We start from the raw sequence: 14,824 nt of genomic DNA on the forward strand, positions 1-14,824 counted from the left end.
GACTCGGAGTGATCGATTTCTTCATGTTTTATAATAATTAAATAATTTTCTAAAATTTTAACTGAAATTAATTTTTAAATCAATTTTTATTAGAAAATTCTACTAGAATTCAATTATTTAAATTCAAAAATAAATAATTTATTGAATAATTGAATATTTCTTAAAATTCAATTCCCATAACGAATCGTTATCTAAAAATTTCCGAATAATTGAATTCTATCAACGAATTTTAATAAAATTTTTAAGAATAATTACATTTTTCGAGAAATTCGATTAAAATTTTATTAAAAATAATTGAAATTCTACAATTAGTTTTATTATTTGTGAAAATAATTGAATCCCTAAGAATAATTTTATTACCATTGATCAATATTTATTTCTTGCGAAACTACTATTTCTTTGAAAAATAATTGAATTTTTGCTATATTTAATTTTTAACAATATTTAATTTTTGCCATTAAAAATAATTGAATTTTTGCAATAATTTCTAACTTTTACAAAATTGAATTTTCGATCGTGTTTTTAACTAAACATCTTCTATAAATCCATTATTTTTAATAATTTTTGAAAAAGTTCTTTGAGAATTTTCAAATTTATTTATTTACTATTCAATTTTACAAAATTTCAATTATTCGTAAATTCTTCAATTAAATATATATTAGAAAATGAAAACTTAAAATAATATTAAAAAAATCCTCAATTAAAGTTTCTAAAAAAAATTAATTCCACAGAATTGTTAGTGAGGAACATAAAAAATTCAAATTTTCAAAAATTTTAACCTGAAATCTTTTCAAAATTCAATTATTTCTAAAAATTTACGCTCATAATGCTTTTAAAATTCAATTATAATCTAAAATTTTAACTGAAATCCATTTTTAAATCAATGTTTATGAAAAAATTCAACTCGAATTTAATTATTTAAATACAAAAATAACAATTTATTGAATAATTGCATGTCTTTTAAAATTGAATTCTCATAAAGAATTTTATCTATAAATTTTTAAATAACTGAATTCTTTTGACGAATTTTAATAAAATTTTTAAGAATTTTTTCGAAGAATTCGATTAAAGTTGAATTAAAAATAATTAAAATTTTGCAATGAATTTTATTATTTATGAAAATAATTGAATTACTAAAAAGAATTTTATTATTTACGAAAATAATTGAATACTCGTAAAAATTTTATTATTTATAAAAATAATTGAATGATTGCATAGAAATTTATAAAAAAAATTTTGGAAATAATGAAATTTATGTAAAATTTTTATTATTTTTTGAAAATAATTAAAAGTTTGTGTAGAATTTTATTAAATTTTTTTTAAATAATTGAATTCTTTTAGAAAATTTTATGAAAATAATAAAATATCAATTGAGTAAAATTGAGTAAAATTTTTGAAAATAATTGAATTTCAGAGTAGAATTTAATTATTTCTAAAGATAATTGAAATTTTGATAAGAATTTTTGAAAACATTTGAACACAATTGAATTTCTACGAAGAATTTTATTACTTTTGAAAATAATTGAATTTCTGCAATCATTTGTAATTTTTCTAAAATTATCCAAATTCTATCGTGCAATTTACGAACTTTTCATGCTTTTTGAACCAAATTACGGACTTTACGGACATTTTTTCAAAAAAACGAACTTTTACGGACTTCAAGCAAAGTTACGGACTTTTACGGGATTTACGGACCTAGTTCGAGTCCTGAAAGTTGAAATGATAATTTTACTGATCAAACTCTTATTTTTTGAAACATAAGTTGTAAAGGGTAGTTTGAATTTTATTTTGACATATAACATATTTTATTTAAAAAAATACTTTTTTTTAAAAACTTTTCTATAAAGAATTTGCGGGATCATCTCCGAACCGAAGCATCTTGCGATGAGCAGGATATTTCTGGACTGGATCATCTGAAATAAAAAAAACCAAACATTTTTCGTTAATATAATAGATGAGTGTAACAGACTGTACTCTTAAATACACGTATATTACGAAAACGCATAAAAAAAATTCAATTTTTTCAAAATCCTAAGTGGATGTAACCTCTTAAAATAGTTAAGCACATATTGCCAATTTTTTTACTTTGACCCATCTGTATAAAAATTTCCCTATTTTAACAACCTTCCAGTTCCTTTGCAGAAAATATTGCATTGCATGTACTTTAACTTAACATTTATTATTTTTTTTTATTGAAGTTTAAATGTATAACAATTTCTTATATCGCCTTCAATAATCTATTTGTTACCTTTTGCTTTGTTCGCATCGCACAATTGAATCTTAAATCTCAGCAACGGCGTTAAACTTATTTGTCGAATATAAAACTTTTCGAATGTCGATCAGGATCAATGACTCGGGACTCGTGGATCCGTGACCTTAGATGACCAGGTAGCGATAGCTTCCACACCAGAGCGGCGTGTTAAGCAGAAGCTCGAGTGGCTGCGAAGCAGCAGCAGCAACAGGAGCACAGGTGAAAGTCTTTGCCTTTGCATTGTAGGCTGCCTCTCGATATTCAGACGACGTCAATCACTCTGAAATCACCATCAGTGAGAACGACCGTCTCTCGGATTCTGAATATTGCTATTGAGCCATCAGAATATATCCGGGAATTGTGCCTCGCACGGTCCATAAAATGCAGTTGGGTATTTCACCAGAATAATTTACAGTGGACAAGAGTATCGGACATATGGAAATTCTATCTCTGTGACCAAGCGCTATTGTATCACCTCTTGCAACTATGATTTTAATCATTCAGCGTGTACAAATTGATCCTTCTCCAAGTTTATAAATTTTTTTCAGTTAAGGATTGGTAAAAGGATTCTTTAAATGCAACGATGACGCATTTGATTTACGAGTTGATAATGAGCGTGAATGGAAGAATTGCAGAGCACGTGCGCTCGTCATATGTAAATAGAGCAAAAACCGAGGCAAAAACAAATGCGACTTTTGCATATGAGAGCAGCAAGAAGCAGAAGCTTAAGAAAGGATTAGACTTTGGTCCCTTAAGTTGCGAGCGAGGCAAACTATCGTCCTGGAGGATCATAAAGATCAACCTTCCGCTACCTGGCGCATAACTGAGTTGGAGGGCCAGGGGGGGGGTTTACTTCTGCGAAACTCGGCGACATTCTCAAGTTCGCCAAGAACAAACTGATCCTTCCCCCATGTAAAGATCTGGAATGCATGCACGTCGTGAGGTCAAACGCCCACAAGGAGGGGTCAAAGCGCAAGCCGAACTTGCTCCTGGATCCTCGGTGTGTTGGAAATGGATTTCATGTAGCGTGATATCTGCCGACGGTATTATAGGCAAGGAAACAATATGTGTGCCCCGGTGTGGGTTCGCATCGTGCCGCCGCCAGTCCACAAGTAGTAAGCAGAAGAGGAGGAATAAGAAGAACAAGAGAGGACGTAGTAGAAGAAGGCGGATGTACACTTGCCGCTGCGGTGTGAGGTCGCTTTCGAAGCTACCTGCATCTCTCGCCAGAGTCACGAGTCACGCGGCCTGGCCAGCAGCCGACTACCACGTCATTGCCACCACTACCATCGCACACGCTTAGATTGTATATTACTATCTGGTCCCAACTACCAACTTCCAAGCGCCGACTTTACTATCACCGAGAGATATAGGCGCGGTTGGGGCGTGTGAACGCTGTGACATATCGGGATCCGACTTTTCCCCAAGTTCTTAACTCTCCTTGCATCATCAGTGCGTGTGTCGCACCGCATGAAAATTAATATTATAAACATTCTTTAATTATCCACTGTTTGGAAATCGTCAGCAGCACTTTCAGGAATCACTTGGATTTATAATTATTATTCTCCAACCTACTCCAGCAAAAACCAACGGTTCTGATGGTTCCTCTTTCCGCTTGTCTGACACTTTCTTCGGTACGACTCATAAAAACTCGACCCTTTCCTTTACCGGACAGCTTATTCCAGTTCTTTTCTACTTTATACATTTGTTACGTCCGTAACTTTTTATTAATATACTTATTTTTACGTATGTTTTTCTTTTCCATTTTCGATATTTTGCTAAAGCATGAATCTTCAATCATTATACTCTAATTGTTATTTTCTATGTGCTTTAAACACGCATCATATTCTGTCTATTTTCTAACAAAAGTAATTATATTATCTGTTTCTTACAACAAATGCAAAAAAGAGTAGTATTTCAAAATAATGTCAAAGGAATGACGATTACGGAGAATTCAAGACAAATGTTATAATATTGTTACGCACCACTGCGGAGGATTCAAAACAAATGTTGCGACCCAAAAAATGGAATCTCTTGAAGGCCAAGCATTGGCACTCGCACCACTCGCAATGTACTAGAATCAACAATATTAACACAAAAAGAGGAAGCATCTCTGTTAGAGCAGAGAGTAATTTTTGAGAATCAACCTGAACACATCGTTCAGTACAAAAGAGTAATAATTTGTAAACCAACCTTTGCACATCGTTTAAGAGACATCAAGAAATCAAGTGAAATTAAAAGTAGTAAAACTTTAGAACATGATCTATTGTGTCAAATATTCTTTATAGAGCAAATATAAATTACTCAATGTTAAGAGTTGTTGCAGCAAAGTCACAGTACTTAGGTGATAACACCTATAAATCTGCAAGGTAGCAGATAATTATTTTGTGCAACACCTGTAAGGAAAGTAATACTTTGCATGCCTGTAAAGTAGGCGCAAAACAGTACTTTGCTGCACTAGTGCGGCAAAGAGCTTACTTTGCTGCACTAGTGCGGCAAAGTGGTTATTTTGCTGCACTAGTGCGGCAAAGTGCTTACTTTGCTGCACTAGTGCGGCAAAGTTCTTAAACTTTTGGGTTTTTTTGGTGATATACATAGGTATTTGTTTTCTATTTGTAGAATACCTGTTTTTTACAGTAATATACGCGTAAAAAACCACGAATATTAAGTGCGGTAACATACGTTCCAAACCCTGCTAAACAGTACGTATGTTGGCGTCAACTAGCGTTTCCAAACAGCTTTTTTTATCAAAACCAAAAGGTGTTGCACAAAGTACTGTGTGCAACACGTACGAAAGAAGATTTTCCAACTTCGTGCAAATTGCTGCCCTCGCTTCGCTCGGGACAGCAAACTTTGCACTCGTCGGAAAACAGCTTCTTTCTGTACTTGTTGCACAATATACTATAGTAATAATTAAGGATTACAATCATAAAGTGGATCTTTCCTACCAACAGTGTCATTCAATAAAAAGAAACGACAAAGAGTAATCTGGGTAGTTGCCCGTGAATCTTGGCGTAACAAAGTTGTATATTTAGGCAGTAAGCCGTGAATTGTTGACAAAAGTATATAGGCCCTAGTAGCCTTAACAGGGTTGCCATGCAACCTGGAAATGTCAGAGAATTTTATAAACCTTAAAAAAACCTGAAAAAGTCAGGAAATTTTGATCGAAATCCTGAAAAATTATTATTTTCTAAAGTTATTGTGTTCGCTCTTGAAATCTAATTTCACTTAAATATTTCAAAATTAATTCAATTTTAAAAGAGTTGGGTTTACACTTTACAATTTCCATAAATAGATGAATTTCAAAAGATTTTAATTTGAAATTTTAAAAAAATTTCAATTTTTAATGAATTCATTAGGGGAGAGTGGGGCAAAATGGGGTACCTTTTTGAAATTGGCTGTTTACAGAGAACCAAACGAATAAATCGATTCAGCTAAACTTCAGAATTCTTCTTTGTACACTTAGCTTTGAGGAAATTATGATAATAGCGGAGAAAAAAATTTTTGAAAGAACTTATATCGTATTTTCTAAGAAAGTGCTAAAATCCCATTTTGCCCCACCCGTGGGGCAAAATGGGGTGGCATCACATAACTATACAAAACATTGAGTATTTTTTCAAAATTCATTAAATTCTTGTTGTATGAGATTATAAATACAAACAAAAAGTAGGATTCTTTATTACTATGACAAAACAAGTAATATTTATTGGAATTTAACAAAAAAAACATGGATATTGCAAAATATCGATATATCGATAATGAAACATCGATAGTATAAATGCATCGAAGCAAAAATATCAATTCTTCTGCAGGAAACCTTTAAATATGCATAATATAATGTTTTTAAATAGTTTTAGTGAAACGGCGTAGCTTCCGGCATGCCCCACACTTAGGTACCCCATTCTGCCCCACACTGCATATTAAAACAAAATGCAATGTTTACAAGTTATTGTAAACAATTAAACAATCTATTCTATTGGAAATTACTCTAGAATAAGTACTGAAAAAGATCCCACACTTGCCAAATTAAATGCATTATCCCAAAAAGTTTGGAGAGCACTTTAATTTTGAAAAAAATTCATATTTTTTTTGCTTAAAACTTAAAAGTTGTATAACTTTCACAAAAAAATTTTCTTTGGAGTGTCTTCATAATTAATAACAGTTTCTTATCAACATGAATGATATATGTCGAGGAAAAAAAATTAAAAGTACCTATCATGGAAAAACAGAGGTACCCCATTTGACCCGCCTACCCCATTTTGCCCCACTCTCCCCTAAATAATAAAAATTTCACAGCAATTCTATTATTTACAAATTTTTTATAAATTTCCTCCCAATAATTCAATTATTGTCATAAATGATAAAATTTTTACAAGGATTCAATTATTATCATGCATAATACAATTCTTTATAGGTTTTCAATTATTATCATAAATAATAAAACTCATCGCAGAATTTCAATTATTTTTAATAAAATTTTATTGAAATTTCTCGAAAAATGAAATAATTCTAAAAAATTTTATTAAAATTCATAAAAGAAATTCAATTATTTTAAAAACCCTTCCTATAATTTATTTATTAGAATTCAAGTATTATTGCCAATGCATTTTTAATTAAATTTCTTAAAAGAATTAAATTATTTTCAAAAATTTTAATGAAATTCTTTTTGCCAATTCAATTTTTATCAAAATAATTTTAATAAAATTCTTCGTAGAAATTAAATTAATATCAATAATATATCAAAATTCAATTATTTTAAATATCTACAATTTCAATAAAATTTCACAAAAGAATTCAATTATTTAAAAAGAAATATATATTATTAAAATTCATCTCAAGATTATTCAATTATTTTCAAAAGTAATAAAATTCTTCGCAGAAACTCCATTATCGTCAAAAGTTTAAAAAAATTCTCGTCAGCATTTCAATTATCTTTATAAATAATAAAATTCTTCTTCAAAATTCAATTATTTTCAAAAAATTTAATATTATTCCTGTCGAAATTTTAATTATTTTCAAAAACTTTTTTCAATTCAATCAAATTTTTTACAGAGATTCAATTATTTTTAATACAATTGTAATCTAATTTCTCAAAAAATGAAATTATTCTAAAAAATTTTATTAAAATTCGAATTTTAAGTATTTAAAAATTTGTTGATAAAATTCTTTATGAGAGTTCAATTATTTTAAAAAACATTCAATTATTCAAAAAAAATTTTTTTTGTATTTAAATAATGGAAATCTCGCAGAAATTTCTAATAAAAATTTATTTAAAAATGAATTTCAGTTAAAATTTTAGATAATAATTGAATGTTAAACTCTCTAAATTTAAATTAGTAAAAATGGTTTGTAATTTGAATTAGTGACTGACTTTTTGCTTTTGAATTAGCAGATTTTACTAATAAATATTCTTTTTTACTAATTTAATAGTAAAATTTACAAATTCAAAAGCAAAAATTCAGTCACTAATTCCAATTAGTAAACAATTTTATTAATTCTAATTAAGGAGAAAATATTATAGAGTGAATTTTTAGAAATAATTTAATTTTCAAAAGGTTTCAAATCATAGTTTTTGAAAGTTTGAATTTTTAATACTTTTAACTAAAAATTGTGTAGATTTGATTTTTTTTTTAAATTTAATGGAACTTTTTTGAAATTATTTGAACTTTTTATTTTCTAATATATATTTAATTGAAGCATTTCCAAATAATCGAAAAAATTTCTTAAAATTGAATTGTGAACAAAAAAATTTGAAAATTTTCAAAGAAATTTTTCAAAAATTATTGAAAATAATTAATTGAAAGAAGAATTTTAGTTTTAAATTTTTTTAAAAATAATTAAATTGAAATGATAAAAATAATTTTTATGAAGTTACAGTAACAATATTTTTATAATATAAAATAATTATTTTATCAGTCGGTCATCTTCAATAATTAATTAATTATTATAAAACATGAAGATATCGATTGCTCCGAGTCGAAGACTCGGAGTGATCGATTTCTTCATGTTTTATAACAATTTTTTTTAAATTGGTTTATTTTAAGAAGCTTTGAATTTGAAATTTCTGAAAATCTTAATTCTTATGCAAAAATAATAATCATTAAATATTATATTTATTTAAAAAAGAAGAAGAAAAATATTCATTTTTCTGAGTAATAATTTTTAAACTGAATCAGAATATACTTTAGAGTGAAGGAGAAGTAAGAATTTTGTCTGAAATTCAAGGAAATGTCAGGGAAAAACAAAATTAAATTTTTCTTGGCAACAAATGTAGTTTTAAAAACCTGGAAAAATTTGGTTTTTTAACCTGAAAAACTTGGAAAAGTCAGGGAATTTGAAATGAGCAAAAGCGTGGCAACCCTGCCCAAGTTTAGGCAGTTGTTGCCTTTAGTCTCAAGAAGTGACTCGAGAATATTTGTTTAATGAATTTTCGTTGGAGTTAATATATTAACCTCGTAGTTAGAGTATTTCAGTGAGTAATTAGTATTTTATCATATTGTGAAGAATATTACGAAAGTTAAAAAGAAGATGATAATAAATAAATCTAACAAAATCTTAATTACAATATTTTAACTATCCCAACCAAAAATAAGAACATGAATCACAATATCATAATACAAGGAAATGATAAGAGTAAGAAATCTGAAATCCCAATCTCAGTATATAACATAAGATGCAAAAACTGTTCTGCATCTTATGTTGGACAATCAAAAAGAATGGTGGGTGTTCGTATTAATGAGCACAAAATTGCAAAAACAAATGTTGTTTTTCCGAAATGATCCAAAAAAATTTGATTAACAAAAAAGATAGAATCATCTCTACTCCTTTATACATCTTTATTATATTGTGGAATTAATGTAAAAACTTTTTTAATACATGATTCAGACCGTACAATTAGTTATTAGGAATTAAAATACAAGACGAACTGATCATCAAACAAATCTTAAATCTCTCTTTGAAAATTAAATACAATCTTTAACCAAACTAATATAAAAAAAGGTTTATTTGAAATTCCAAAGACATTGCTTTAAGGACAAGCTGAAAACAAGTCAGCAAAGAATGAAGACATAAGTCTTGCGTGCAAAGATACTGACACGCTTTATTTCTATGGCATGGCACGACACTTCCTTCTTTTCTTCACTTCAATGTCACAAGGGAAAAGTCAAGCCGTTTGTCAGTCAAACCTTGCCCTACTGGAGTACGATCGTTTCAGCAGGATCGCGCAAAATGCGGAAGTCCTCGTACCGTTACAATGTTATTCGAAACGAGCTGAAGATCAGAAACAAATTAAGGACTCCAGAATTCTTCGCGCTTTATTCATTTTTAAAGACAAAGGACGATCTTTCAGATATTTCAACGACGAAACAATTTTACAATTAATTTTTTCAAAATCGGAAAGAAAAATTCAAAGTCAAACCGAAGTATTGCATTACGTAATTTAGAAAATAATCGGCAAAGTAAATCTCCCGGGTCACTGAACTTACTTCTCGGATTAATAATGTGATAAATTTTACGCGACTCTGCTGCAGGTGTGCCTAGTTGTACTTCAAGGATAAGCAGTAACTCAAATCAACTCTAAGTAGAAACAGATAACGTGCATAACTCCCGTGATCGAGGAAGTGTCTTGTCAAATGTAAAAAGGCTCAATTCCCTTTGGTAAGAGGTGACATATTATGTCAACCGTTATAGACAACCGTTTATTACAGGATTACTCGACAAAAAAAAAAAAAAAAGAAATTTTGCATAATTCAAGATAATCAAATCAAAGAGTAACAGGTTCGGGACAGGTGTGGCAATGTTCCCTCACCACCTATCTTCCTTCTTGACTGGAAGTGTAAATTAATAATCTATTAGGGTGCTTGCTGCATTACCTACTCTCTTTCTTCTTTCATGAGGCGCATGCTCGCGCGTGGTTGGCGTATGAACCCGCGGGCTATGAATTAACTGACTCTGCACGTATGACTGAATGAGGATATAAAGGACTCAAAATGGTATGGCAGTGGTAAGGAGAAACTGCCCTTTACTCTACCCCAGCTCTTTTATCCGAGACCTCGTCCGAGACCTATAACATCGCCTTAGACGACTCCTCAATTGCTAAAATATCCGTTCCCGGGTTACTAAGTACTTTATTTTCCTCCTTCCTCCTCTTTATAAATCAAATATGCCAATGTTAATGTAGAAAAATGATGGGGATTTTTTTTTTTATGAAAATCAGTTCCTCAAGGTTTGTGGGATTACAGAATTTATTATTATTCATGTGCAAAAGTAACTGCGGTTTTAATACATGCTTTTACAGAAAGCTGGGGCATTTGTCAAAGAATCAGTATTTATTTATACTAGTCATTTTTTTCACAATATAATAGAGTTTTTCCATCCAATTAAAAAATCCTTGTATACTTCCAAAGTTTAAAGTATACAGTTTGAAAAAAGTTTGTAAAATTTCTTATTTATATTTTAATTAAATATTTTCTTGAGTTTTTTTTTAAATCTGATGTAAAAACGATCAATTTAAGAAACTCGGGAAATAAAATAGAAATATGGTCCAATTTAAATTACCATACAGCTGACATATTCAGTAGACAATTTTTGTGTACAGATTGCGTGACTTTGTGCAAATAATGTACATAATATGTAGACTAGAGACAGGTTTAATATTTAAATTAACATTATATGTGCACACGCAAAAGATGACTTCGACAAGGTATTTATTAAAGTCAATAACTAATTTCCGACAGAATTGTAAATTATTATACTTATAAGATTAATTTCTCTCCTTAGAAAGACAGTAAATTGAATTTTAAAATTAATGCTAGTGCTATATTTATTCACCATCAGGCAAAACAGTTTTATCCTGAAGGTGATTTAAGAGAATTTTATTATAAAGATTGTTTAGTTATTTGACTACTTTTTTAATTTTTGCAGTACATCAAAGTCTCGATTTTATTCATTGAAAAATTAAATTTTATTCATTAATGAGCTATATATGTGATTAATTAATTAACTATTAATTTTACGCGCTAATTTGTTGATAATTTATTATTTTTAAGATGTGGATAAAGTTTTATTAGTCTGTCAGCCTCCCGAAATCCAGATTCAATAGCGCCGTGAACAGTTGAGAAAAAATGTGAGTGTGTAGCTTCGCCAGCAAATAAAATCCTCTAGAAACAAATCAATTAATATCTTTAGAATAATTTTATAGCAAATGTTTTTAAAAAAATCAACATTTTAAATAATGAAACATTTAAAAGTTTATAAATATAAAATTAATATTTACGGGTTTTCTCTTTCCAATAGGTTGAGCTAACGTTGATGGTAAAATGTCGTTCGTCAAAAGATAAGTGTATGCTCCTCTAAAATTTGCTTTACTATTCCATTTACTTCTGTGTGTGAGAAAATTTGCAATTATTATTATTGCACTCTAGACTGTTTAGATATAGACAATATATGTCAGAAGTGAAATAAAAGAAGAGTTACAAGTTGGTATATTGAACAATTTTCACTGTATTTTAATTACCTAATCATGCCAGTGGGTTTTGTTATATTGTAATGTTTTCCCATAAATCTTTGAAGGGCTTCAATTATATGGTTAAAAACTTTCTCCTTTGGAATCAATTCCATTTCTTGAGAATAGTTTCCCGACAACCATCCATATAGTAAACCAGGTCTATGATCAACAAATGAGAATCTATTTAAACCAAGAAGCCATTTTTTCTCTGGCTGAAAAAAGTCAAAAAGAAATTTTTACAATAACTTCCGAATTTTACAAAAGTTTTCCTCCTTATTATTTAAAATATAAAACTATAAAGCATTTTTGCTTTGGAAATTCTCACTTCTTTTTCGATTTGTGCTCTATCTTCATCTTTCCAGTAGAAATAAAATCCAGGATCTTTATGTTTCCACCATGGTTTATCAAATGAGAGGAAAATTTTAGCTTCGTTTCCAAATCCCATTCCCTATGACAAAAGATAAAAATCATTTGGAAAATACTATTTATTTGATTTTGATATCGAAAGCAAAAAGATATTTACATTAATAGCTTTCACTTTTTCACTGGGCAATGGAGGATAAAATAGTTTGGTGTGTTTCTCTTTCAATACTCCCAGTGACACTGTTACAATTACATGATTGGCACTGTAAATTCCTCCATCAGCAGTTGTCACTGTTACTCTATCGAATTTTTCATTATTGTAAATCAATGTCACTTCTGAATTTAATATTGTATTATTCATGTTCGGAAGTTCTTCCTTTGGATTTGGAAATCGTTTCTAAAAAAAAGTCATTTTTTATACATAAAACTTAAAAAAAATTATGAATTAAAAAATTAGGAATTTTTTTGTAGGTTACCATTAGAATATCAAGAATTGTAAAGTAAGTTCGATTTTTCCAATTTAGTTGATTAGCTCCTGGACTCTTTATATATTGAATTACATTTCTAGTTGAAACGTCCCACCATGTATCGCCACCGTCTTCTTCCATGTCAATTTTATCAAATAAATGTAAAAGACCATTTGCATCATTCTTCAAATAAGGATGTGCTTTAAAGTACTTTTCAAATCTTAAAAAAAACAATTCACCGGTTTATTAATATTATAATTCAATATTGCAAGCATAAATTTTCAAATAATATTCTTGGTAAATGATTTTTAATATTTATAATTATTAATTACAAAAGAAAAAATAAGTACTCATTAAGAAAATGTTGACCAATTGGTCCATTCCTTCTCTGAGCATACTGATCCAAATTATCAACGGTTTGAAAAAAGAATTTCTTCAAATCATCTGCTACTGATTGATTCATTTTCTTTCCAGATGAATCAAAGAGTTCAAATTGTCCGTCCAGAAAATTTCCTCTTTCTAATAATCCATGAGGCCAGGCTGATTCAAATACAATATTACCTTTCTCCCCGTGGACCCATTGACCACCCATATCGACCATCTGATTATCTAGAGGTTGAAATTTTCAAATATATCAAATTATGACAAAAAAAGTTTTGCAAATTCCCTTTTTTTAAAATCGTGGATTGTTGTAAGTTTCTTTTTAATAATAGTGAATACATTCTTTGTCTTTAATAAAAAAATTTATCAACATACACTTGGTACCCCTATGGGTTCTTTATAATTGTATAATTTAAATAATTTCATTTGTTTTATCTTACGAAATAAAGTAGAATAAATGCGTCCGCCAATTCTTCCGTCTGCTTCAAAAATTTTTACATCCTTAAAACCATTTTGATAGAGTTTTGAGGCAGCTGCTATGCCTGCAGCTCCAGCACCAACAATTATAACACTTGGTGATTTTTCACTATCAGTTACTATTATACTGCCGAGTGCAATATGAATAACCCAAAAAAACAAGACTCCATAGCATAACATTTTTCTTTATTAAAAAATTGTAACTAATTCTCTTTTAATTTTTCAAAAAACAAAATAAAATTTAAATTTTAGTAACTATTTTCATTATGAGTAACAATATATAAAGAAAAACTGACGTTTGAACTGCCGAAATGAGAATTTAAAGAAAACTAAGTCTCTACTGAAGATAGCGAGGAACGAACTGTTTACATTTTTTTTAAAAAAGAAAGTACATAAGCAAATTTATCGCAAAGACGCAAGCAGACAAATCTGTTTATTTAAGTTTATTGAAACTTGACAATGATTTTTTAATATTTATTATGACGAAAGAAAACTTAATTTTTCATTTCTAGAACATCTTTTAAATGTTTATTAATGAAAAATAATTTTAAAACTTTTTCCTACAGCTGATCAAATACTTCATTTGTTTTTAAATGCAAATAATAACGTGATAACAGCTGACCTGAGTTGATCATTCTTTATCATTCAAATTTATGTAATATGCTCATTGCTATCCAATACAATTTTTTGTCATATTTTCTACTTATTGTTAATTAGTATTAAAAAATATTTATCATCTACATTGACACGTGCTTACTGTCGAAAATAATGACAAAATTGCAAAATAATACAAATGTAAATTCTGTAGAGAAAAATGATGTGTTTACTTATATACAAATATTTCGTCGGCACTGATAATTTTTTGGGATTTTTCATTATCAGAATAAATGTAGGTCGATGATTTGCAACACATTATGAGCAAACAAATCTGAATTTATAATGATTAATAGATGTAGGTATAAAAAATACGAAATTAATTTTGACAATAATTTGAAAATTGGCATATTGGAAAAATTTTTTGTCATTTCGAAAATTTGTTATTATCGTTGCAATGAAAGAAATTTATTTATGCGTGCGGTGAATACTTTTTCAACTGGCTGTACCAATCTGTCGACGGTTCATCAGCATGCAAATCGTTTGGCGAAGGGCAAAGGGTTCAAAGTGAAGATTCATATTACCTGCAGGGGTTACCATTGCCTCAGCTACGGTTATAAAAGATGCAAGCAGGTTTCATCTAACCATCGATATGAACTTCGCAACACGTGGTCTCGGACATCAGCTATGTCGATCACGCTCAGCACAATCATTATCATTGATCATCTACCACCTTCGTATCTGTCTGTAGTGTCCAGCAGGTCTTTAATTGCCAACGTTCTGTTC

The 14,824-nt window shown here is 29.2% G+C and overlaps 1 protein-coding gene and 1 long non-coding RNA gene across 3 annotated transcripts; both read right to left on the reverse strand.

The window, feature by feature from the left end:
* Positions 1–1,765: 1,765 nt before the first annotated feature.
* Positions 1,766–2,606, reverse strand: LOC122509260. Its single transcript, XR_006302335.1, has 2 exons — positions 2,249–2,606; positions 1,766–1,913 (listed from the first exon to the last, which is right to left on the reverse strand). It is a non-coding gene; the product is annotated as an uncharacterized LOC122509260 (long non-coding RNA).
* A 7,870-nt stretch (positions 2,607–10,476) lies between these two features.
* LOC122509139 (spermine oxidase-like) lies at positions 10,477–13,865 on the reverse strand. Of its 2 annotated transcripts, none has more exons than XM_043622950.1 (8): positions 13,408–13,865; positions 12,937–13,195; positions 12,596–12,806; positions 12,280–12,516; positions 12,082–12,204; positions 11,766–11,968; positions 11,526–11,628; positions 10,477–11,409 (listed from the first exon to the last, which is right to left on the reverse strand). In XM_043622950.1, exons 1-8 carry the CDS (start codon positions 13,622–13,624, stop codon positions 11,269–11,271), a joined length of 1,494 nt encoding a protein of 497 aa, XP_043478885.1. In that variant the 5' UTR covers positions 13,625–13,865; the 3' UTR covers positions 10,477–11,268. The 2 variants fall into 2 exon arrangements, with proteins under 2 accessions (XP_043478885.1, XP_043478884.1); XM_043622949.1 differs by having other exon boundaries at positions 11,526–11,631; positions 13,408–13,846.
* Between the last annotated feature and the right edge of the window lie 959 nt (positions 13,866–14,824).

Source organism: Leptopilina heterotoma, unplaced genomic scaffold (assembly GCF_015476425.1).
Source record: "Leptopilina heterotoma isolate Lh14 unplaced genomic scaffold, ASM1547642v1 Lhet_6, whole genome shotgun sequence".
Classification (NCBI taxonomy): domain Eukaryota; kingdom Metazoa; phylum Arthropoda; class Insecta; order Hymenoptera; family Figitidae; genus Leptopilina; species Leptopilina heterotoma.